The sequence below is a fragment of the Mesoplodon bidens genome, assembly GCF_964165515.1.
Source record: "Mesoplodon bidens genome assembly, chromosome: 1".
Taxonomy (NCBI): domain Eukaryota; kingdom Metazoa; phylum Chordata; class Mammalia; order Artiodactyla; family Ziphiidae; genus Mesoplodon; species Mesoplodon bidens.
In genome coordinates, this window is record NC_138176.1 from 26261978 (window position 1) to 26288002 (window position 26025).

Here is a 26025-nt window from a genome sequence, read left to right on the forward strand (position 1 = left end):
AGACCTTCTTTTGGCAGTTTGGTTCACCCTTTAAATGAAAGCTGAGCCTCTTTTTCTCAGACCAGCCCTCAGTCTGATCATTTCAGCAGTGCTATATGAAGCATTTATTATCACCTATAATGTCTGAATCATGGCAGTGAAATTTATAAATACTTTTAAAGTTCAGCCTAAATGGAAGAGGACTTAGGGATAGGAACCCAGACAGAATAACCTTTTAAAAAGTAATACTTGGGTGTTTTCTGAAGAAACCCAGTAAGTTGAGTAACATTAATGCTGATTGTGTCTAGATTCCAAGCTATTGGTTACTGGTCTATGCAAAGTTCTCCAGGCTCCTTAGGTTGCTGTTTCCCTTACTACAGTCGGTGTGTTAAAAGTAATAATGCCTTTGCACATTACAGAGCCATGATTATCTAAGTTGTATTAGATTAGGAAGCACAAAATTTGATCAATAGACCATTATTCATTCCATTATAGGAACCCTAGTATATGACAAAGCAGAAATAATACAACAGCAGGAAATAAGTAAGCATTTAACAAATGTTGTTGGTTCAAGTAGATAACAATATTAAAAAAGAGGTAACTGTGATCACTGTCTTACAACTTACATAAAATAACCCAAAGAAGATAGAGTTGTGTATTTATCACAATAAATATGGGGGTATCTATGTTAAGCTCTTATATGTTAAGCTGTTAAAGCAATGAAAGCTATCTTCAGTGACAAGAGGGATAAACTAAAACATTTTTGTCAGACTTTTATGTATTAAAATGAAATCAAATAAACATGAAAACGAAAGCAGTAGAATGGGGAGAGTGGATGTAATAAGCATAACTGATAAAGCTTCCCTGCATTTTTTTCAGACATGAACATAAAGTATTCAAAAGAGATGAAGGGCTTATACATAAAGAAATGCAGAGAGCAGATCATCTTATATAAAAACACGTGGTCTCTCTGGCATTTTAAAAGCAAAAATAAAACATTATAGAATCATTATGTATTTTTTAAGGTGTTAAAAATCCAAATGACTGAAGCCAGTATAGGAGCTGCAAGCCTACACACATTGCTGGTGACACCTTGTAAAAAGAGAATGGTTTGATTGGGTTTTTTTGACAAACATTCTGATAATATGTAAGGAGCTCTAAACCTGTTTGTACTTTTCTATCCAGTAATCCCCAATGAAAGACCCCAAAGAAAACAAAATTTTTGTCTTGAGGGCTTAATTGTTCATTTTCACAAGTAGCTGACATTTATTGAATGTTTCCTATAGATCTGACATTGCACTAAAGCTCATGATGTAAGGGTTAACTAAGATCATACACAACAGCTCCATATGTGAAGGGGACTGTTAAATCCGCATCATAACTGAGGAAACAGGTACAGCAAGGTTAAGCAGTCTGCCCAAGGTCACACAGCTAATAAGAAGTGACCTGACATTCAAGCCAGGTCGGTCTGACTCCCTTCACCCAAGCTGACCTCTCAGCCCCATACAGTGCTAGTGATAAAAACCAAAATAAAAAATTATGAAAGAAGGAATAAATATTTAACAAGATTAGCTAAACAAACTGTGGCATATGAACATGACAGAATGCTATTTTGTTATTTAAAATGCTGAGTTGTATAGATTCTGTGGATACGTATGTGTATTTGAAGCGATGCTAGACAGAAAAACAACACAAAATTATTTACACACATGAGCTATAACCATGGAAAATATAAGTATACTCATGGGGCAGGCAGCAGGGAATAAAGAATAAGCAGGAAGGCTCTGGAGTCAGAGACTGCCAGGGTTTGAACTCCAGCTTTGTTGCTAACTAGTTGTTTTACTGTGGGCAAGTTGCTTGACCTCTCTGTGACTCAGTTTGCTCATCTGAAAAATGGGGCTAATAATAAGAGTGGTTGTGAGGATTGGATGCACTGATAGGTTATAAAGTCCTTAGAACAGAGAGAGAGAGAAAGAGAAGGTTAGCCTAGCTACTCAACAAAGAAAAGAGAGAGATTAGGGTGTTGAGTACCTTGGTGGAAAATCAAACTCTGGCTAATTTGCCTTCCCCATAAACAACCACAAATGTAGACTCTTGGGCACCTTTCCCCTCAGGCCAGGCCTCTATCTCCCAGCAAGGACACTTTAAAGGGTTGTTTAGAGCTATTGCCACCAAACCCGGCTGAACTCACACAGAATTCAGCTCAGGCAGGCGTAGAGCCCTTTGCACAGGCGATGCAGGGGTAGGAAAGAAGACATTGGAACTCACCCACTGGGTTGTCAAGCCTTATGCCTTTTATCCAGTAGAGGATTTCGAAAGATTACGCAGATTTCCTACAGTAGAGCAACCAATCAGAAGTAGAATAAATAAATGTCTCATGTCGGTCTTACCACAGACTCTCTCTCAAATGTGGTGGAGTGATTGTGTTAACGCATTTCTCTCCTTCCTTCTGGCCCCAACAACTACAGCTGCTACGAGTGCAAGAGAGCTGAGCTTAACCTCACAGCTTAAGAAGCTGCAAGAGACCATTGCACAGAGAACAAAGGTAGAAATTGGGGACATTATCCGGATCAGAGGTCACGTCCGCATGTACAGAGGAGAGCGAGAAATTTATGCCACTGCTTATTGTAAGCACAAGATATCTCTGCCAAATTGGTTGTTATTCTGTGTGTGTGTCCAGTAAACTCATTTAGCGAAAAGTCAAACTTCTAAAAAGTTCAAATAAAAAGATTTAACTCTAATGGAGGAACAACATGCTTTCTTTAGAAAAGTAGCATTTCTTAATTTTATTTTGAAGAGGTGACTATAAATAAATTGGGAAAGAAAACAAGTGATTTATTATCTATGGCTGACAAATTTTATTCAATATTTGGGCAACATAGTAGAGTCTCTGAGTGTGAATCCATTTAGGGAAGAGTGTTCATAGTCTTCAAAATGATGGAAATTTCTTGAACACCATTGAGTCCATTAACTTTGAAAGAAAACAGCTAATCAAAAGTGTGACAGTTCTCTGTCATCTGAGTGGTGCCCTTTGCACCGCTCTGGCTGGTTTGTACTTGGAAATCTCAAGGACAGCCCAGTTGTCCACCATTGTACCAGATCAGTGAATACACTCATGCGCTTTCCCTAGCCCTGGTCTACTCTGGCCATGCCTGTGTCACTTAGGGTATTGCATCCCCTCTCGCAGGATGACTGGGAACCATTCAGTGCGTTTAGACTGTGATCCTGGGCATCCATGAGGAAGGAGACCCACCAAGTGCAACGTTTACTGTTGTCCTGGCAGCAATCTGGACATGGGAAAGAACTAATCTCAGTGTAATTTCTGTGGCATGTTTTCCCCTGTGGCTTGTTAGATAAAGTGGATGATCCAGTGTGCAACATTCAAATTGCAAGGATGCTTGAGCTGCCCACTATCTACAGGAAAGTTTATGACCAGCCTTTCCGCAACCCAGCCCTCGAGAAAGAAGAGGCACTGAGGTAAGTTCTGGACTGTGACTGCCGAGGATGTGACCACAGCAATGAGGCCAACCAGTGGGATCCCAGATTCTGGGGTGGGCCTGGGTCCAAATCCTGAACTGTCCACTCACTCACTGTGGGGCTCCGGGCAAGCCTGTCCCCCTCTGGACGCCTCAGTGTCCTCACCTGTAAAGTGAAGGTGTTCATAGTGCAGGTGTTCTAAGGTTTGGTAAGGAAGATATATGTGTAATTGGAGTCCCTGAAGGAGTGGAGGGGGGAGCAGAGAAAAAATATTTGAAGAAATCATGGATGAAAATTTTCCAAGTTTGATGAGAACTGTAAACTCACAGATCCAAGAAGCTCAATGAACCCCAAGGCAAGAAACCTGAAGAAAACTGCACCAAGGCACATCATAATCAAAGAAACAATACCAGTCGCTCTCAACCAGGGATGATTTTATTCTCTTTCAGGGATGGAAAAATAAACAGGAGGAGTAAGAATATATGTATATTTGTTACTATACGCCTCAAATAACTCAGAGGAGACAGAAATAATCATAGTGGCTGCTGGTGGGGGGGCGGTGGGAGGGGGACTGGAAGAAGGATAGAAAGGAGAGTCTTCACCATGTACCCTTCCATTTTTTAAACATATTCAATATTTATAGATAACATATTCCAAAAAATTATATTAAAAAAACCCAAACTGTAGACCTGTATAAAGTAAAACGTGGAAGTTCTCCATTTTCCTGTCTCCCGCGGTCAGTACCATTCCCCAGAGGTTACCACTGTGCAGAGGTTGATGTGTGTATCCTGTTAGACGTTTTTCTTTGGTTGCATACACAAACATGACTATCCACCCACGTATTGTGTGGGTTGTCATTTGCTTCCTTACAAAAATGGCACCGTCCCTTGCATACTATTCTGCAGCTTGACTTTTTTCTAAATCTATCACGAATATCAGTTCCTGCAGTTCCGCCTCATCCTTTTAAACAACCACACAGTGTTCACTGGGTGAACTGCTCCTTTTGTCAAAAACATGTGTCAGTGTAGTATTGCACTTGCTAGCTGTTTCAGTTTTACATGTGTCCAAAAGGAACAAAAGTAATCGTTTTCTGCAAGGCTTGTTAAAACTTTCCCCCAGCAGCAATCCAGGCGCCCTGGACCTTGACAGTCTCACGCATCTGCTGAGTGAAAAAGTCAAAGAATTCCTTGTGGAGAACAGAGTGCAAACCTTTTACCAGCAGGAGTTGGAAACGGTGGAGTCCCTGCTGTCCCTTGCCAACCAGCCTGTGATTCACAGCGACTGCTCCGGGCGAGTAAGTGCGGCATGCCCATGTGAGAATTCGAGGCCCCTGCCCCACATCTGCAGATGGAGGGTGTGGGTGGACATGACTGTGGCATTGAGACTCACAGGGTGTACCCGGAGTATAGAGGTTATGTTGATTCTATTCTGGAAAGGTCACTGACCACAGAGAATTTGAAAGGAGAATGGACATGCCCTCTTCCCCTCCTTAATCTCATAAAGCTTAATCATCAGGTAGAAAAAAAAAATAGTATAAGGTTCATAGCACTTAGTACTCACTGAGATGAGTATTTAATGTCAGCAGGAACCAACTGAGGGGGAAATAGATGAGAAGAGCTAAAATTATCCTTCCAAGATTATTTTTTGATCAGCAAGATGATTCTTGAACTCGAACCAAGGTTTTTAATGGCTTGTTCTGTCTTCTCCAGAATAAGGTTGATCTGTCATGTCTTAGGAGTTTGAATAAAGATCAAGTTGTATTCAGTCTGGTTTATAAGTAAAAATTGCAGAGAATACTCAAGTAATTTTTTATTCATCCTAGAAAGAGCTGTCCTCATTTTTTAACACCCATAGTGTTAGAGGTGAACTCAAGTTGTCTGGTGTTTACTTATTTGCTTGGAATTAAGAATTATCTGAGACTTTGGTTTTAGGCTTTCCTTTTCATTGCAACTCCTTAGTTTTTTTGTTGCTGTAACACGACTCGTATTTATTTATTTCATTTATTCCACTGGGAATGAGCTCTGCTTGAATGTCACCTTCTTGCCCTCCCTGACCTTCTGCTCTGATAACCACCAGCTTCCTCACTGTGTTATCACTCTGTTTCCACATTCCGTGATAGCACTGGCATTTATTTGTTTGTGTGCCTATTACCCCACCAGAATTTAAGTTCTCTGAGAGCAGAGGCTTTGTCTGTCTCATTCTTTGCTCTCTAGAACAGGGTTGGCATAAAGCATGCTCTCCACAATTATTTGTTGATTGAAGGAATGAATGGTTTCAAAAATTCAAATAGTCCGGGAGTTCCCTGGTGGTCCAGTGGTTAGGACTCGGTGCTTTCACTGCTTTCGGGGAACTAAGATCCTGCAAGCTGCGCGGCGCAGCCAAAAACCAAAACGAGAAAACAAAAATAGATAAATAAAAAATAAAAGTTGGAATAGTCCAGGAAACTGTCTAGTTTTTAAGTTTCCTTCCCATCCTCCTTCCTCCTCCCCTTTCTACAGAGACGAGCACCATTACTAGTCTCATGAGTATCCTTCTGGAGATAATCTGCATATATAAACTAGAAGTAGTTGTATCCCCTTTTTTACACAAATGGTGTCATACTAAACACGATATCTACCTAGGTTTTCACTGGACAGCATGTCTTATAGGTCCTTTCCTAGCCATACTTACATATTTGCCACTCTATAATAATCTTTCACTATGTGTATCATAATTTCCTTAAGGGGTCTCTCCATTCCTGGACTGTTTAGATGTTTTCTAGTCTTTTGCCATTACCACCAGGGCTGCCATGAGTACCCTTGTGAGGTAACATAAATATTCTTTGTGATTCTGGTGGAAGAGATACCAGGTCCCTGTCCTGACCTCCTAAGCATGACCACTGCTTCTCAGTTTTCATTCGTGAACTTGATTATCTCTTCCTGTCACCAGGCTGCGTGCCCAGTGACCCGCAATTTCATACATGGAGATGAGGGATATTGTTTCAGGAAACACTGAGGTGGGGAGGGTCAGGACTGGCCGCTTTGTTCTGTGCCACCGTTGCTTCTGCACAGTTGTAGCTCCCCAGCTGTCCACTGACAGCAGGAGTGACCTTCCTCCCATTTAATCATTTAGAGGAGGCTCAATGCCAACTTGGCCTCCCAGGACTTATGACCACTCTCCTGGCATGTTTAGAAGGAAACTTTGAAGCTTAGCAAAGACCGCATTCTTCCTGTAAGCCAGCTCTTCTGCGATAATTAAGTAGGGAGAATTGAGGACTAAAAGGCCTCTCCATTCAGAACATTCCAGGGAGGACTTTTGGTGTGATATCTTTTTGAGAATGCTTAGAGCAGAAATTTGTGTCTGCCCGGTGCTATATGTTTAAAAAGAAATGAATATGGCAGTATATCTGTTTTGTCTTTGGAAACTACTTTTCCATCATTTATGAATTATTCCCTCACATGGCTCTGGTTGGGGAGGTCAGTGTCATTAAATTGAATTCTGTTTAATAGAGCCTGGGAGACCCAGGATGCTTTACAATGATGGTGAAACCTTAGATCCTTTGGCACTTTCTGTAGTCATACAGATGAAAGCTTAACAAAAAAAATCATTGTGATGTTGTCTTAGCTTAGAGGCTGGGGAGAGTGGGTTTGAATGTTTTCCCCCTTTCTTTTTTTCCACAGTGGCCCTTTTTAGCAAATCCAGAAACATGATAAGCAAACCTTGCAAAGCCATTGTTTCTTTGACAACTCGATAAATGTTGAGTTTGTTTGGGAATGAAGACTATATATATATTTCAGAGATCCACCCAGTTCCTGACCTGCCACAAGGAGAGGCCCCGCTAAGGCTCAGCCCGTTCAGCCGGTCACTGTTTTTGTTTCTGAACAGTTTTGGTTTCCTGAATGGGATGTCTGTCATTGCTCTTTAGAAAAAGACAAGAAAGACACACATCTCAGGCCAGGAAAAGCTACTAGCTAGAGGGACGATTGGAGGCTTTATCCTTGAGACTGTGTCTTTATAACCAGCAGGGAATTATGTCCTGAGGTCAGCTGAGGCAAATGTTTTTGGAAAGGAAGCTTCACATATTGTTTATATTTACAGAGAACCTTTTCTGCTGGGTCCTCCTTGTTCACAGCAGAAACTGCTTTTACTCTCCCAGGCCTCACACCCTCTCTTCCTGCTGCTTGATCTGACTGAAATCCGGGAGGAGGAACCGGGCTTTCTGTATGGTCTGAGGATAACCAAGAGTCATTTTTAATGACAGGAATAATCGTGCAACAACATTTCTAGTCAGTTTCCAATTTATTTCTATATTGGTAAGAGACCTCATAAACTCGACCCTTAGGATCCTTATATTAAATTGACCAAAGAAGACGAATCTCCTGAGAATTATGAAGATGAAGTAGTTATAAAGTCAGGTAGGGGAGCCTGTGTTGGGTTGAGCATTCTTTTCCTAAGTCAGAGCACTCACGTATGAAATTAAAAACAGCTTTGCCTCAAGCCCCCCTGAATAAAAAGATATGTGACTGAGGATCGCTGGGTGAGGTGTTTATTCTACACACACCCAGATAGCTTTTCTGCCCGTGGGAGTCATCAAATATTTCTCAACCTATTCTCCCTTCAGAGAATGGGTGCTGTCATAACCTGGAGTGCTTGTCAACTCTCAGGCCCTCCTGTTCTACTGGCCAGGCTCTCCAGGCCTGTTCTGTCGAGGAAAAACCCAGGCTATTAATTAAGAATGTTAGTCTCTCCTGTTCAGCTCGGGAGAGCACATTTGTGAAACATCACCAGGATCTGTTAGATTCAAACAGTGCCTGTCTGGGAGGCCTCTTCTAGAAAGCCAAGGTTTCTTTCAGGATGGAACTGTCAATACTTGAGGCCATTTGGGAGTTCCTTTCCTCTCCCTGTCACTTTGTGGGAATGTCATCAGCAAATCCCAGGCCCGCTCTCTGTTTCAACATCTGTGGGTGCTGCCCCAGACAGCCTCCATAAGGACCTTCCATTAGAGGAGTAGGACTGTGCCTTCAAACTCCCTTTTGGAAGCTTTGCCATGTTTCTTTGGCACTCTGATCTTTCTAGTATCTTGATGTATTTCTGTCACATTACAAATGGATCTGTACCTTGAAGGACACTTATTACTTACCACTTCCTTTGTTTTAGGAATGAACTGAAAATCCCTAATGGAATAATTAGGAGGATATCGCCTACCTATATGGGGTACTTCCCCTGATTGCACACATATTTTCTCCATCACCCACTATGTGTCAGGGAGCAGGTGGCCGAGATGAGTCCCCAACTCAAGAAGCACACAATCTAGTTAACCGTGGTAGGACATAGCTGAAAACCTGGCCTCCTTGAAATAAGAAATAGGATGACCTGGTAACCTCTCTAGGCAAACTTGACTCTTAGAGAAGGGAAGGGATACTGAAATTGAGGAGAGAGCAAACTGACAGCAGCAGAGGGTCCTTCCTCATGGTGTTCTTGCTTCCCCTAGGGCCCTGTCCACCTTCAGCCCATGGACCCTCCCCTTTGACAGATCTCTGCACAGCTGTTTGCTCCACTGTCCTCCATTTAAAATGAGGAGTCTATTTAATACTCTCTATGTGCTGGAATCCCCAACTTATTATTTCAGTGTGTGTAAAATTCTTTGATGTCCGTAGGAAGAAGTCGTATATATGGCCACAATTTTAATGAAAAAAGTGAGCCAGTAGGTGTAGAATTTTTGGCTCTGTATAAAAAAATAAATCAAAGATTGTCATTCTGAGATTTCCATTTTATATCATTGAGTTAAATGAATTAAACAAACAAAAAATCATATCCAAGGTGTGGAACAGTTATCGAGTGTGATTCTGCCGGAGCAAACTTCCCAATCCTCCTTAAATACCATCCTGCTAGGCCCGTGCGTACCTGAATCTTTTTGACTCAGCAGATAAAAAGCCTGTTGGGTGAATTTATAACCAGTTGGTCTAGGGAGTTGCCCTCAAGTGCTGTAAGATGGGACTTATTTTTTTTCTTCTTCTTTTTTTTTCCTTTTTTTCTTCCTACAGGTGGATTTTAAGAATGACACCACTTCCAAGGCAATTCATAGTATATTTAGGAATGCTATAAAGCTGCTGCAGGAAGAAGGACTTGTTTTCCAGAAAGATGGTGGTTTTGATAACCTATTCTATGTAAGAGACCTGCAACTTAATTTTTTTTCTTAGCTTCAATTGCAAATATATTTATTACTTAGGATTGTTTATTTACTGTTTTTTAAAAATCAGTCATTAGGAGGTACACAAAGTAAGGAGTGAAAGTTGGCCCTTATCTTTCCTCAAGATACCGCTTTTAACAGTACAGCCTTCTGCACACATGTAAATATATGCTCCTGTTACCAAAAAAATGTGATCTTCCTCTAAATCAGGATTTCTCAGCTTCAGCACTGTTTGAGCCAGATGATTCTTTGTTGTGGGGTGTTGTCCTTTGCATTGTAGGATGTTTGGCACATCCTTGGCCTTCACCTACTAGATGCCAGTAGCAGCACCCCCAACTGTGGCAACCTAAACGACTCCAGACATTGCCAAGTGTCCCCTGACACAGTGGAGAACCACTGCTCTAAATAATGCTCAGCAACTTTTTGGGATGCCAAAATAGCACATCACAGTCATCTTTCCATATTAGTCCTTATAAATCTATCTCATTCTTTTTGACATCTGCATGGTTTTCCATATTGTGGGAACTTGCCATAAATTGTTTAACCACTTATCTCTGATGGATATTTATATTGTTTCCAACTCTTGTCCTCACATATAGTGTTGCTATGTCTGTTTTTTTGTGGACTTATGTAAGTATTTCCATAAGATTGACTCTTAAAAGAGGAATTGCTGGAGTAAAGGGCATGTACCTTTAAGCTTTTGATTGCCTCCTCCAAAAGTGGTACCAATTAACATTCCCACCAGGGGTACAAGTGCTTGTCTACCTCATACTTTGAGTTAAAAGTTCACCTCTCACTGCCCACCTTCAATATGGGAGGAACCAAGCTGATACTGATATTGTTATCGATATTGATGTCCACTTTAGTAGCATAGATGTAGCTTCAGCTGTGAGCGATTCTCCTGAAGACAGATCAGAACTCTGAGAGATCCCAGAAGCCTCATTCTTTTTTTTTTTTTTTACATCTTTATTGGAATATAATTGCTTTACAATGGTGTGTTAGTTTCTGCTTTATAACAAAGTGAGTTAGCTATACATATACATATATTCCCATATCTCCTCCCCTTTGCGTCTCCCTCCCTCCCACCCTCCCCATCCCACCCCTCTAGGTGGTCACAAAGCACCGAGCTGATCTCCCTGTGCTATGCGGCTGCTTCCCACTAGCTAGCTATTTTATGTTTGGTAGTGTATATATGTCCATGCCACTCTCTCACTTTGTCACAGCTTACCCTTCCCCTTCCCCATATCCTCAAGTCCATTCTCTAGTAGGTCTGTGTCTTTATTCCCGTCTTACCCCTAGGTTCTTCATGACATTTTTTTTTCTTAGATTCCGTATATATGTGTTAGCATATGGTATTTGTCCTTCTCTTTCTGACTTACTTCACAATGGAATATTACTCAGCCATAAAAAGAAATGAAATTTGTAGTGAGGTGGATGGACCTAGAGTCAGAAGCCTCATTCTTTACAGGCATGATTCCCGAGGGGAAGCTTTCCTTGATAGGACATTTTCTTGATGTTGATTAACTCTAGTGATTCCCCATTTTAGAACATTTAAAACAATTAAGATATGTTTTAAATACTATTTAAATAACTTCTGAAAAGGGTATTCCATTCTGTATAAGGGTGAGGGCAGCCCCCCACTCCCCCCACCTCCCAGGATGGGCAGGCCTGGTGGGAGCTGGTTGCTTCTTGTGGGGTTGGAGAAGCTCATGCTGGGCAACTCACCCTAACACCCTCCCACCCCCACCCGCACCCTCACATCGCCCCCCGGGAGGCTCTGGGTGGCCTCCTGGGTCAGTAGGAAGCCGCTCTTCCTGAGGAACAACAGACCATGGGCAGCAGTCCAGGGATGAGGTGTGGCAGGGCTGGGGCACTTCCTCCTGTGAATCAGTCTGAGCTGGAATGGGGTGATCCAGCTCTAATAGCTCTATTTTCCTCAGCAGAGCCACCCCCCTTCTCTGACTTCACTCCGCCCCTCTACCTCAACCCTGGCTCCTAGGTTTCTGTTTTCCTGAGGGCATTGCCTCAGGGACAGAGTTATCTTCTCTCTGTATAGTGCTTTCCAGCTTTCAGCAGCTCTCCCACATTACCGTACTTAATCTTCCCAACACCCTGTAAGTCCAGAGAAGGGTCCTTATCAGAATCCCCATTCTTAAATCTGCTCATTCCAAGTCCGTCAGTCCAAGGAGCATTCCTGACATATGTGTTTGTTTGCGTACTTTTTTTTTCTCCTTCCGTTCTTCCTTTTTTCCCCTTCCTTTCTTCCTCCTTTTCCCTTTATTTCTCTTTGATTTTAGATTTACTGTTGAACATGACGGTGAAACCCATTTGATGGCTGCTTCCCTCTTACCGGAGCTGGCTGAGAAAGGAACCTTGGTTATGTTTGCCTTTGAGAACAGACAGTGTTTCCATTCATAAGCTAGATTTACTCTCTTGCTAGCTTTGCCTTACAGTTTTATTTCTTTTGGTTTTTTCCCCATGGTTGGGTGAAGGAATGTGAAACCCAAGACAGAAAAGAAGAAACACAAGAGGAAAGAGTCCTCGGGTTTGATCACTTGTGCCTCCCCCAAGAATCTAATGAATAAGAGAAATTTTATGAATGTGTTATGAATATTTAAGAAGAAAGTTGCCCCTTGAAAGCAAGGGATTCCAGCTTTTCTTTCTATCACGGCCCCCCTTAAACCACCTCCCGAGGGAATATGCCTGTGGGTGGACTTCAGAGCAGTGAGCTACTTAGGGACAGAACTGGTTTGACAACTAGCCAGGTATCAAAAGCGACGCTCATTGTTGGTGTAGGATTGCGGATTGTTATGAAATCTTTAGAAACTATCCTAAAGACTAATTTGGGAGTCTGGATGACACAACCTCTGTTTTACTTAACATTTCTTTCCGAACTGTTTTTCCTATTTAGGTAACCAGAGAAGACAAAGAATTGCACAGAAAGATCCACCAGATCATTCAAGAAGACTGCCAGAAACCAAATCGTAAGTGGTGTAATGTACATGTGTCTCGGTGCCCTGGAGGGGGCTGTTCCTTCCCGGAGAGCACTAGATGGAGAGTCAGGAAACCTGGGGCCTTTCCCAGTAACAACTGGGAAGCATGACTGGTCAAGATACCTGCCCTCTCTGAGCCTCAGACTCCTCCTTTCTAAAGTGAGCGTTAGCCTTGCACAGTTGTTCTGACATGGGCCACACGTAAGAGTCAACCTTGGAGCTTTTTTGAACATACAACACTCAGGTACCACCCCTAGGGATTCTGATTCACTAGGGGCTGGGATGGGGGCTAGACAGGTGAGCTCCTCAAGTGATTCTGATACAGCAAGGTCAGCTGTTAGGCTAGGACTTTTTAACATCCTTCTGGTTTCGTGTCCTCTGTAATTTGTGTTATTTCTTATTCCACTCTTCCTTCTTGTCTCTGAACCGAAACCTGACATTTTCCTCTCTTCTAACATCAAGCCCTTCAAGGTTGGGAGGAATGGTTCTAGACATTACAGTTTGTGAACAGTGTAATTCAGTCATCTTGAAACCTGATAATTTGCAAAAGAAATGGTTGAGAAAATAGTTGGTTTTAGTGGAGTTAGGTCAGCCCCTAGTGGTTAGAAACTCAAACTGTAGAGAGTCTGACAACAGACATTACCATTTTCATACTAGTTAGAAAGAGAAGAAAGCGTTAGTCCTATGTTTAAATCCTGTGTACACTGATCACTCTTAAAGGTGACTTTTCAAAGTCTACCTTTTGCAAACATGTGCTATTAAAAAATGTTGGCATATGTCAACAAATGACGCCAGAAGAAAAGTGGAAAGGCTTGTTAGTGAGCACAGGCCTCCTCATTCTGCTTTCTTTCTCTCCCGGGAGGTCCATCTCCAGTCCTTAAAGCCCATATATCCCTGGGACCTGGACCTGTTCCAGGCTGAGTCAGCAGGTGGAGCTGGACCAGATCTCCAGCCCTGGTGTTTATGGTATGCAGCCTTATTTAGCTTTTAAGGACCCATGAAGTCACCTCCCAGAGTGGTGTGACAACAGCTCTTAAAATAAACTGAAAACAATCTATTATTTTAATGCAAGGTTTCTAACTATTGTTCACGTCATTCAGAACAAGAAGGATAAATATCCTTTAGTTGGGGGAGAAACCACCTATCCACAACTTACGGAGCTTTTTAGAGCTGTGAAATGTGGGATTCTTCAACCAAGAAGGGATGAGAGGAGAGGCTGGTCCCCAGGTGACATTCCTGCACTCATGGTAGTCCCACGCCATCTGGCTAGATTCTCATTTTGATGTGTATTAGGAACAGGGTGGATTAAAGTAATCCTAGGGCCTGCTGAAGCAAATGAAAGCAATTCACACTTCATTTCTTAGGAGAACCAAACAGCCTTGGTGACCTGAGGGCCTATAAAGTGGCAGGTTTTATATCCACTTCTAATCCACAGGCCAGCTCCTGCTTTGGTGAGTGTGTGTGTCAAGGTGGACAGGCTCTGCTACTCAGTCTGTAAATGGGAGCCTTTAAAAAACATAAGCCAATTCTCTGGAACTAGTAAACTCCCAGGAGACAAATTCTGGAGCATGAGTGACTGAGAATACCAGTAAACATACCTTGTAGGAACTGTCAGAGTCTGTTGCAGCCACCCCTTTTCATACGAAATACCTATGACATTAAAAAATTATTCTGAATAATGTATGCACAGGGTAAAAAGTCAAAAAGTACAAAAACATACACAGAAAAAGTGAGACTCCCTCCCAACACTGAGCCCCAGGCTCTGTGTTCCCCTTTCCAAAGGCAGTGGGTGTTACCAGTTTCTGGCATATCCTTCTAGAGATGTTATATGCACTTATAAACATGTTTGTATAGTTTATCCTTTCTAAAAAACATAAGTAAAGCTTAGCATACCATACTCAGTGTTTTATACCTTGTATTTTAAATCTAACATTGGCTTCTAGCGGTCATTCAGCAACAGTATGTGTAAAAGTACCTGTCTTTTTAATGGCTGCACAGTATTCCACTATATATATTGATAGATATTCAACCATTTACTTAAGTATTCCTACTGAACCTTCAGTTTGTTTCTATCCTTTCCGTATGAAACATAGCATTGAGTTTTCCTTGGCAGTATGATTGGTAGGAGAACTTAAAACCTTTAGTCACTTATGAATATTTCAGCAGAGGGTAAACCTACAATAATGAAAGGATTATAAACATGGGCCAGTTTTAGGTCCCTAAAGCACTGATATAAGGTTTGTCTGAAGATGGGCCACATGCATAGTTGTGAAGAGCTGGGCTCTGGAGCCACCTTGCTTAGGTTTGAATCCCAGCTCTGCCACTTTGTAGCTGTGTGGCCTTGAGCAAGTCTGTGCCTCAGTTTCTTTATACACAAAGCAGGGATAATAATCATACCTACATGGTGGGTTGTTACGAGGATGAAATAAATTGGTGTTTTATGAAACTCTTAGGAATATGGCAGAGTAAGAACACCAAAAATCCTTCCCTCCACTTAGACAACAATTGCATCTGTCTGATGTAGCTGTTTTGGAACTCTGGAGTCTGTCAAGGCTAGCAACTTCCAGAGGAATGTTTGGACAATAAATTGGGGTTAATTTTAGTCAATTTTCAGATCTTAGTAACAGCTACTCATCTCCCATCCCCAGCTACATGGCAGGCGGCTGTGCATGTGTTTCTGGAGAAGTTTGTACAGCGCTTGTGGGAGCTAGCGGGGGCAAAAAGGACCCAGTCCTCCATGTATCAGGGATTTGTGCTCTGATCACCAGTTGCTGCTTCTGATCACAGAGGTTCAGGCAGAGAGGTGGGTGGCCATTGCTGTATCTCCTCCCATTGTTGTAAGCTCCTCACCCAACAGCTGAAGTGACTTCCAGGGGGTTTAAAAGACTGGCACCCTTTTTTTTTTAAACCCCTTCATTTCTCTTTTTTACCCCTTTTGGAGCCAGAAAAGAAAGACTAGAACATTCAAAAGCACCTGCATATATGGGGAAAATTAGAAAGCGACCACACATGCCCCGGGAAAGGCACAGGCTCAGAAATAGACCTGAGAAGACCTTAGGTTTCCATCTCAGGCTGCTCCTTGGCACAGAGATAGCCTACAACAACCAAAAAATAAAAAAAAATAAAAACAATAACAAAAAGCAGCAAACACCACAGAAGGTGAAGAATCTAATCTCCAGAGTTACCACATTATTAGATTCAAATGTCCAGTTTTCAACTAAAAACGAAAGACATTCAAAGAGACAGGAAACTATGGCCCATTCAAAGGGGAAAAAAAGCAACAGAAACTGTCCCTGAAAAAGACCTGATGGCAGATTTATTACCCAAAGACTTTGAAACAGTTGTCTTAAAGATGCTCAAGAAAATGATGGGTGAACAAAATAGAAAATATCAATAAAGAGATACAAAAACTAAAAAGGAACCAAAAAGAAGTTCTGAAAAGTACAGTAACTGAAATGAAAAGTTTACCAGTGATTCAAAGGCAGATTTGAGCAGGAAGAATCTGAAGTGAACAGAACCTAAAGAACCTGTGGGACATCATCAAATGGACCAACATATGCATTGTGGGAGTCCCAGAAGAAGAGAGAAAGGGACAGAGAGAATATTTGAAGAAATAATGGCTGAAAACATCCCTAATAGGATGAAGGACATGAATATAAACATCCAAGAAGCTCAGTTAACTCCAATTAAGATGAACTCAAAGAGACCACACCAAGACACATTATAATCAAACTTTTGAGAGTCAAAACAAAAGAAAGAATCTTGAAAGCTACAAGAGAAAAACAATTTGTCACATCAGTAAGATGATCAGATTTCTTATCTGAAACTTTGGAGGCTGGAAGGCAGTAGGCTGGTATATTCAAAATGCTAAAAGAAAAAAAACCCTGTAAACCAAGAATCTTAGGAGCCTAATACATTTAAAAGAATTATTAGTCCGTGTTCTTGGGCACAGTGTATAAAGTTGTGGTTTTGTGACATCAACAACTGAAAGGGGTGGGGACAGAGCTGCAAAGGAGAAGGAACAGAGGTTTTATATATTATTGAAGTTAAACTAGAATAAATTCAAATTAGTGTGTTATAACTATGAGATGCTAAATGTAATCCCTGTGGTAACCACAAAGAAAATAACTCTAGAATATACACAAAAGGAAATTTTAAACATTTCACTATTAAAAAAATCAACTAAACACAAAAGAAGACAGTAATGCAGGAATTGAGGGACCAAAAGCTATAAGGCATCTAGAAAACAAATAGCAAAATGTCAGAAGTAAGTCCCTCTTATCAGTAATTAGGTTAAATGTAAATGGATTGAACTCTCCCATCAAAAGACAGAGATTGGCAGAATGGATTGAAAAAAAAAACCCCGAGAATTCCAACTATATGCCAACTACAAGAAACTCACTTTAGATCCAAAAGCGCACATCGGTTGAAAGTGAAAGGACAGAAAAATATATCCCATGCAAATAGTAACCAAAAGAGAACAGGGGCAGTTATACTAATATCAGACAAAATAAACTTTAAATCAAAAATGTTGCAAGAGGGCTTCCTTGGTGGCACAGTGGTTAAGAATCCGCCTGCCAATACAGGGAACATGGGTTTAATCCCTGGTCTGGGACGATCCCACATGCTGCAAAGCAACTAAGCCCATGTGCCACAACTACTGAGCCTGCGCTCTAGAGCCCACAAGCCACAACTACTGAGCCCACAAGCCACAATACTGAAGCCCACGCGGCTAGAGCCCATGCTCCACAACAAGAGAAGCCACTACAATGAGAAGTTTGCACACCGCAATGAAGAGTAGCCCCTGCTCACCGCAACTAGAAAAGGCCCGTGCACAGCAACGAAGACCCAACACAGCCAATAAATAAATAAATTAATTTAAAAAATGTTGCAGGAGACAAAGAAGGACATTATATATTAATAAAAGGTTCAATACAGCCAGAAGGCATAGTAATTTTAAACATTTTGTACCTAATGACAGACCGTCAAAATATATGAAGCAAAAACTGACGGAATTGAAAGAAGTAAATGGTTCTATGATAATAGTTGGAGATTTCAATATCCCACTGTCAATAATGGATAGAACAACTAGACAGAAGATAAGGAAATAGAGGACTTAAATAACACAATAAATCAGCTAGATCTAACAGACGCACACAAAAGACTACCTGACAACAGCATACATACAGCATACAACATGTACATGGGACCTTTTCCAGGAGAGACCACTAATTAAGTCTCAATAGATTTTAAAAGGTAGATATCATACAAAGTATCTTCTCTGACCAGCATCTTCAGAAGTTAAAAGTCAATAACAGAAGTAAAACTGAAAACAAATTTGTGGGAATTAAACAACATACTCTTCATCAGTAGACTAAAGAAGAAATCATATGGGAAATTAGAAAATACTTAGAGATGAATGAAAACAAAAACACAAAGTACCAAAACTTCTAGGACACAGAAGAGCTTTGTATGAGGGGAACTGTATAGCTAAGAACACTTACATAACTTTACAATTTAAGGAACTAGAAAAAGAAGAAGGAAGTAACTCAAAGCTAGCAGAAGGAAGGAAATAATAAAGATTAGAGCACAAATAAATGAAGTAGAGAATAGAAAAACAGTAGAGAAAATCAATGAAACCAAAAGTTGGTTCTTTGAAAAGATCCCTAAAATTGCCAAACATTTAGCTAGGTAGACTAAGAAAAAAGAGAAAAAACTCCAGTTACTAAAATCAGAAATGAAAATGAGGACATTAGTACTGATTCTACAGAAATAAAAAGGATTATAACAAAGTACTGTAAACAATTGTACGCCAACAAATTGGATAACCAGGTGAAATGGAAATTCCTAGAAACACAAAACCTACCAAGACTAAATCCTGAAGAAATAGAAAATCTGAATAGATACCTAGTAAGGAGATTGAATCAATAATCAAAAATCTCCCAACAAAGAAAAGCCTTGGACCTGATGGCTTCACTGGTGAATTCCAAACATTTAAAGAACTAACACCAATCCTCCCCACGTGAATGGAAGGTCACTTTGTGAACAACCTTACCAGAGAACCCTCGAATGGCCTTTGTGAAGAAGTAGTGTAAGGCCTTTGGGGCAGTCAGCATTGCTGACCACTTATGCCTGTAAGTCACCTTGAGCCCTGAGCCTGAGCACTCAGGTCTTAAAAGAACTAAGATCACAAGCCGAGCAGTGCTGAAATTCCCAGTGCTTCCTCTCTGCCGTGTGCAAGGCCAGTTTGGTTGGAGTCCTTCACCCTCCGTCATCAACCCTTCCTCTCGTGAAGAGTCAAAGCTTCTTTAGAGCAGGGACAAGGTTATGTGCATCTTCTTAGGTTATGGATACGATGATAGAATCATAGTAATTCTCCATGGAAGAAGCCCCCACCATGGGTCTTCTTTCACCCACACAACCACGAGTGAAGTGGGTGCTTTTCTTCCCATTTAACAGATGAGGATGCGGACTGAGAGACCTGGACCACTTTGCCCCAGTCATAGAGCCAGCATTTTTATTCGGGTCCTTTGGACTCCAGAGTCAGCTCTGTCTGCACTCTGTACTTGCTTCTCCTTGCTCAGCGCTGAACATGTAGTAGGTGTTCAGGAAATCTGGTTTTTTGGGTTTTTTTTTTTTTTTGCGGTACGTGGGCCTCTCACTGCTGTGGCCTCTCCCGTTGCGGAACGCAGGCTCCGGACGCACAGGCCCAGCAGCCATGGCTCACGGACCCAGCCGCTCCGCGGCATGTGGGATCCTCCCAGACAGGGGCACGAACCCGCGTCCCCTGCATCAGCAGGCGGACTCTCAACCACTGTGCTACCAGGGAAGCCCGTTCAGGAAATCTTGATTGAATGAATGTTGAAGAAATAGCCTGGAAATATGGAGACCAGGGGAGGTGGCAAGTTTCCCAACAGTAACCCAGTCGGGAGGAATAATGAGTTGACTAGCCACTAGAGGTCAGAATTTGCAAGTCTTTGTTAGCCCAGGACCACTGCCTGTGAGCATCCCTGACCCTTAGCGCTGGGAAGGACCTCAGAGGTGCCCCCCAGCCCCACTCCCCATGGGTCAGAAAACTGAGGCTTAAAGATGCAGTGACTTGCCCAAAGCCACAAAGGTGCACAGAATCCCAACCATGCTCTGCCCATCACCACAACCCCTCTTTGAGGACTTTCCTGGAGCCTAAAGCATTTTATCATCTGAAAACAACATTCAGTGACTGTGCAGGGCACTAGTGGGCCAGATGCTGGGGACACGGCTGTGAGAGGCCTGGCCCTGTGAATGGGGTTTTGGTGGAAACTGGGGAGGGCTTGTTTCCAGGAATGAGGTTTCACTTTGACTCGACGTTACAAATAAATTTTACATCATCACCTAATAAATTATATAATTTTATTATAAATTTTATTTCAACTATACATATACATATATAGTTGAATATAAAGTTTCTCAATATTTATCATACCTGAAATGCAATACATTCTGTAATCTCATACTCTAGTCTGTTTGGTAAGAAAAGAATGCTCACCACAACCCACTAAATTGATTTCATGATCCTCTAATGGTCATAACTTCAGTGTGAATACCACTACTTCAAATCATTGATTTCAACTAGGAAAGCGGTCACTCATCCTGAACTGCTACGAATGGTCTCATTTGTTTTGGGTAGAGGGTGAGAGGTTCCTAGAATACAGCTGTCACAGGCAGACTTTTTGGAAGCCTAGGCAGAGAGGAGTGAGAGCAGGCCAAAGGTCACCACTGCAGTCCCACCGTCCAGGATTTACAGAAGGAATATGGAGGCTGCTGCAAGCTGGCTCTGCTGTCAGCCACAAGAGGGCTCCCGCCTGGGAAGCTAGGGGGTTAGAACTGAATGCATGTTCTCCTACATGTAACTTCATTAGAGAAAAAAGTCTCTCAAGCACTAAATCCCCACTGGGTTACGAGTTTAAAATTATTGATTGGGAATCCTGGAAGGTTGAAGGTCTGCATCCCCGAGCAGTGGTCCATGACACAGACCTGAGAACAGGCGTTTTGGTTCGTTCTCACTGATAAGCTAGGCCAGTGCATCTCTTCCTTTAATGTGCATAAGAATCATCTGGGGATCTTATTAAGCTGCAGGTTCTGATCCAGGAACTATGAAGAAGGACTTCCATTTAGAGGAGAGGACAGGAGAGAGAGAGGAGGGTCTGACAGGTGTGTCCAAGCTTAGCCAACTCCCTTTTTCCTGCAGACGTGGAGAAGGGCTGCCACTTCCTGCACATCCTGGCCTGTGCTCGCCTGAGCCTCAGCCCAGGCCTGAGTGAAACTGTGCTGCGGCAAGTGCTGGAGCTCTTGGAGGACCAGAGTGACATCGTCAGCACCACAGAGAACTACTACACTGCGTTCTGAGGAGAGGCCGGCAGGCAGCACGAGTGGAGCAGGGGAGGAGGAGAAAACAGGTGGCGTTCACTCCCGGGCTCTCATTTTAACATGGTGCTGAGGCTTATAGGTCTGGTGGCAATTATCTCATAATAAACTATGAAATATGGTAATTTGAAGAATGGAACTTGGCATGAATTCTGGAGGCTGCCTTCTGCCCGCTGTATCTGGGATAAAAGACTCATCTCAGCCACGACATACACGAAAACCCTCCTCATTGGCCTCCTGGCTGGACCAAGCATCACCCACAGAGCAGAAGAGGAAGAAACGGTGTTGATAGCTGAACTGGTTGGAGGCTCTGTTGTGGTAAAGGGGCATCCCGTGGAAAAGGCGCTTGTCCTGCACAGATCACCAGTTCAGACACTTTTTAAAACTTCAGACTATCAGGTACTCTCTTGGTGTATCTTGATGTTTAAGAACCTGTTATAGAGGACTCGTTCTCCCTGGATGAGTGTCGCTGACCTACAATTTCTGTGGGTCAAACACCAGTGATGGGTCCAGAGTCTTGGGTTGAATTCTGTCTACAGACCAGCCCATCGATGGGAATAAACAGGATCCAAGGCATGGCTCTGTATTTGTCGTTTTCCTTATTTTCCTTCTGAATCAGAAGGTGTTTCAGTACATTTCCCTGTGCTTGAGGACACTGTGACTAAATACATTATCCCTTAATACCCTGAAGTTCTTGGCAGAGGCTGCTGACCAATTACTTGGCAGTGGTAGATGTTATTTTCAAGGTTACCATTGAACGTGCAGGGCGTCCTGACACCATCCAAACACTCAGTATTTGCCCAGACAGGTGATGGGTCATGCTTTTGCTCAGAACGACAAGGTAAAGGGAAAAAATCCAAGGTATGTAATAGGCTTGTTTTTACAGGACGATGACAAATCCAGCCTGTGAAAAGAAAGTTCGTAGAAAGATTTGGCATTAATTACAGTCATTTCACAAAAGGCACATCTGCCTTTGGCTGCTGCATTTGCACTTGATGTAATAAGCTTTTAATGGCTCTGCTGGAGAGCCTGCAGGCCTGGCGCGTTGTTCTGCTCTGTGTGGAAATGGAGTGGCTTTACACTTAGAAATTGGCTGTAGCTCCATATGTCAGACCAAAAGCTAGTACCGACAGATTGCTTCCTGTCTTGGACTTTTCTGACTTGACCTAAACCTCTGTGCCTTGTTGCTAACAGCGATTACCCAGAAAGCTGCCCCGTGTTGAGAAGGGTCCCTGTAGAACAGAGTTTACCTAGAATGACATCCCAGTAGTTCTTCCGTAAGGTCGGCAGCTGATCCATATTGAATACATCTCAGATGACTGGAGCTGCCAGGAAGGAGTCTTGCATCAGAACATAGAAAGGACACATCCTCGCCCACAACCGCCCCACTTCTAGGGTTTATCCCAAGGAGATGATCACATAGATGGGAGAGGATGAATGCACATGATGCCCATTGCTATATAATTTAAAATTCCGTAATTGGGAAAAATATTTGTCTATAGAGGAAAATTAATTATGGTAATGTACACTATGAATACTATGCAGCCATTAATTTAATGGAGCAGACAGATCTTTTCACCATGGAGCAGTATTCCCAGTAGATTTAGTGGGAAGAAAATTGAGATCTGTTTATATAATACCACTGATCTGAAACTACCTGTGTGTGTGTGTATGTATATATCTAAACAGAGAGCGTGTTTCTGCATATCCATCTGTATAAATGTAGTGTGTATACACGTACATACATTTGACCACTCCACTCCTAGGGTTTGGTCCCAGGCCTCTTTTCTGTTTACCTTGCTCCCATGACGATCTCAACCAGTCTCAGATCATCTGTACGCTGACAAACTCCCCAGTTTACATCCAGTTCAGACCTCTTCGAACTTCTGACCTACACTCAGCCTTCTGCTGACAGTCCCACTTAGGTGTCCAACAGACATCACACACATAAGATGCCCAAAGCCAGGCCCCCTACCACCCCTGACCCCAAACGTGCTTCTTCTGAAGTTTTCCCTGATTCAGGAAAAGGCAGCTCCATGTTTCAAGTCGCTCAGGCCAAACCCGTTGACTCCTTTCTCTCACATCCCACATCCGACCTGCGCACAATGGCGGCAGCATCTCACTCCTCCACCGCCACCACCTGGAGTATTGTGGGGCCTCCTACTGCCCTCCCTGCTCCCCTGGCCCCTCTTCAGTTCACTGTCAGCACAGCAGCACAGCTTGACTCAGGCTCTGCCGTCCTCTGCTTCCGGCACCTGAGGCAGCACAGTGTCACCAGGGCTCTGCTCTGCAGGGCCTCCTCTCCTGCCATTTCCCCTTCACCTCTGCTCAGCTTCTCAGGCCCTGCTGTTCCTCACACACACCAGGGACATTCCTGACTCAGGGCTTTTGGACTTGCTGTTTCCTCTGCCTGGAATGTTCTTCACCTGGATAACCATGTGGTGGGCTTCCCCCTCCCCTCCTCTGGGTCATTCCTTGAGTGTCACCTTTTCAGTGAGGCCTGCCCTGATCCCTCTTTTGCTGATTGCAACCATCCCCTTCTCCCTCCTCCCCCGAACTCCACAGTACTTATTTTTCTCCACATTCCTTGTCACCGTGGAACACATTCCGTATGTTTCTTACTTACCCTGCTTATTATTCAATATTTATTCTCCCTAATAGAAAAAATGCTCCATGAGGGCAGGACTTTTTCTCTGTTTTGTTTCCTGTGTCCCAGCACCTAGAACAGTGCCTGGCACATCTTCCGAGCAATACCACTTCTATGTGTGTGTCTGGCTGCCCTCCACCTGCTAATAGCTGCCTCTCTTTCCTGGGGGACCTTTCTCCAATGTCTTGGAAGGCTGTTCAGGCTGGAAGTACTCAGAATTGACACCCACCAGGGGCAGCCTCAGCCAGTGGGACCTGGGGTATAAATACTTCTGCTCCCTCACCCTTCCACTGAGATATCTCTGAGGCTCCTGTTCTACAGCACTTTCCAGAGTTTCTCTGTGGGATTAAGCTCCATCCACCCACAGCAGCAGCTAACTTGATAATCACCCTTAATTGGCTACCTTACCTTCCTGTCTTACTTTCCCACTCTCCATTACCTTTTGCTGCACCTTGCAAATGAATTGCTTCCTTTCTGGTCCTTGTCTCAGGGTCAGCTTCTGGATGAACACAACACTATGTTCACAAATATATTTGATAAATTCTGATGAATAATTATGCACATCAAACAGAGATTACCAGAAATGCTCACCAGAGTGACACACTTGTTACCCCTGAAAGGTGAGATGTCAGATGCTTTTTAACCTACATATCTATACTTTGATAGTTTTACAGTTAGCAAGTGTCATTATACAGAAATAACAAAGCCGTCTCTCACTTCCCACCCCCCACTCACATAACCTAAATCATGAGTGAACCAAGAATGCGATGAGACTTTTTCCTCCACAGCAACAGAAGAACTATGAGAAGTTGAGGGAAGCTCTTGGAAAACTCTCTGGGGCTACAGTTGGGTCACCGCTCATGTACCGAAGAGCAACCAAGGGGTCCCCCTGAAAAGGAGGGAAGCTGAGCAGACATCCTCCCCCACTCTCGGTGCGTACATGTTTCAGGAGCTGTGAACACTGTGTATAGTTAATGCAGGTGAGAAGACAAATAGTGCTCTGTCTGGTCGAGGGTTTGTTTGAAGATCCATGATTTTCCCCATCTGGTAAGCTACCAGTGCCTCTCATCCCTTTAAGACACTTCTTTCTAATTATTTCCCCCTCTGATAGTGTGCCAGGACACTGGCTGGGAGAAAGCCGAGCGGAAAGAAGTCTATTCAGTAATGAGGAACCCAAGACTTGGTGCCAAGGATGAAAACCAAACAAACTTGTAGTTTTCCACTGGAGAAAACATCCACACTTTTTTATTAGCTTGGTCTCTTCTCTACAAGTGGCCTGTAGAGCAACTGCCCCCAGAAAAGCACCTCATGGTTTCCTTACTAGATTTACAAGAAGCACACAGGCAAACTCAGGAAGACCGTGGTGAGGCTTGCTGGAGAAGATAGCAGCAGACACCGGGAAGAGAAGCAGGACCAACCTGAAGGGAAATCATGTCTGTGGACGAAGAACCTTGCAATAGAGTTTTTGTGTGCACAGCAGTCTACTGATTGAGGCTCTAAATGTGATCCCAAACTCCCACATAAGTGAGTTTTTACTTAATCCAGAATTTTAAAACAAAAACAAAAAAAACAAAACAGCCTATTTTTATTGAACTTTTATTAGGTAAACCCAAACAGATCAGTCCCAGGTTGTACGTGTTCACAAAAATTCTAAATCAAACCCCAAATTCCTGAAGAGACTCCAGCCTCTCCCTGTATGTCAAATTAAAAAGATAAGTTTTACTTTGAAACATCAAAAGAGGAATTTTGAAGACCGCATAATAGCCCTAGTTTTTTTTTTAGATAGAAACAGTAAAGTGGTGTCTCATTAGTTCAGACTGATGTGGTGAAAGTTTTGTGTAAACTAGTGAAAAACCTGGGTTTGAAATAGGGCCATTTTATGACTTTCGGTCTACCCAGTGTTTCATATTATGTCTGAATTACTATAAGGGAACAGGTTTGCCGCTCTGAGGAAAGCTGCTTTAATGAATAAGAATTATTTAAATTATATATCATTTGTTATTATTCAGTATCATTTAATTTTTATGTATTATGTACCATTTAATATTAATAGGTGATTTTAAAGTACTTGAATTTAAGAGATTTGAAAACATACATCCATACAAAAACTTGTACACAAATGTTCACAGCAGTATTATTCCTAATAACCAAAAAGTGGAAACTACCCAAATGTCCAACTACTAATGAATGGATAAAAAGATGTGGTATATCCATACAATGGAACATTATTCAGCCATAAAAAGGAATGAGGTACTGATACGTGTTACAGCATGGATGAACCTTGAAAACAGTATGCTAAGTGAAAGAAGTCAGATACAAGAGGCCACATATTGTGTGATTCCATTGATATGAAATGT

At 42.5% G+C, this 26025-nt stretch overlaps 1 protein-coding gene across 6 annotated transcripts in view; it reads left to right on the forward strand.

Moving 5' to 3' along the window:
- The window catches only part of STN1 (STN1 subunit of CST complex), a 40937-nt gene extending 15322 nt beyond the window's left edge, over positions 1 to 25615 (forward strand). For 3 of the 6 annotated variants that reach the window (XM_081231923.1, XM_081231922.1, XM_081231925.1), the window contains 6 exons: positions 2448 to 2606; positions 3333 to 3456; positions 4576 to 4750; positions 9480 to 9602; positions 12537 to 12609; positions 20846 to 21597. In XM_081231923.1, the coding sequence (XP_081088049.1) occupies positions 2448 to 2606; positions 3333 to 3456; positions 4576 to 4750; positions 9480 to 9602; positions 12537 to 12609; positions 20846 to 21003 (812 nt within the window). In that variant the 3' untranslated portion in view covers positions 21004 to 21597. Of the gene's footprint in view, positions 1 to 2447; positions 2607 to 3332; positions 3457 to 4575; positions 4751 to 9479; positions 9603 to 12536; positions 12610 to 20845; positions 21598 to 24456 lie in introns of those variants that run through there. The other 3 variants (XR_014015674.1, XM_081231926.1, XM_081231924.1) reach the window with 3 other exon arrangements.
- Positions 25616 to 26025: the final 410 nt, after the last annotated feature.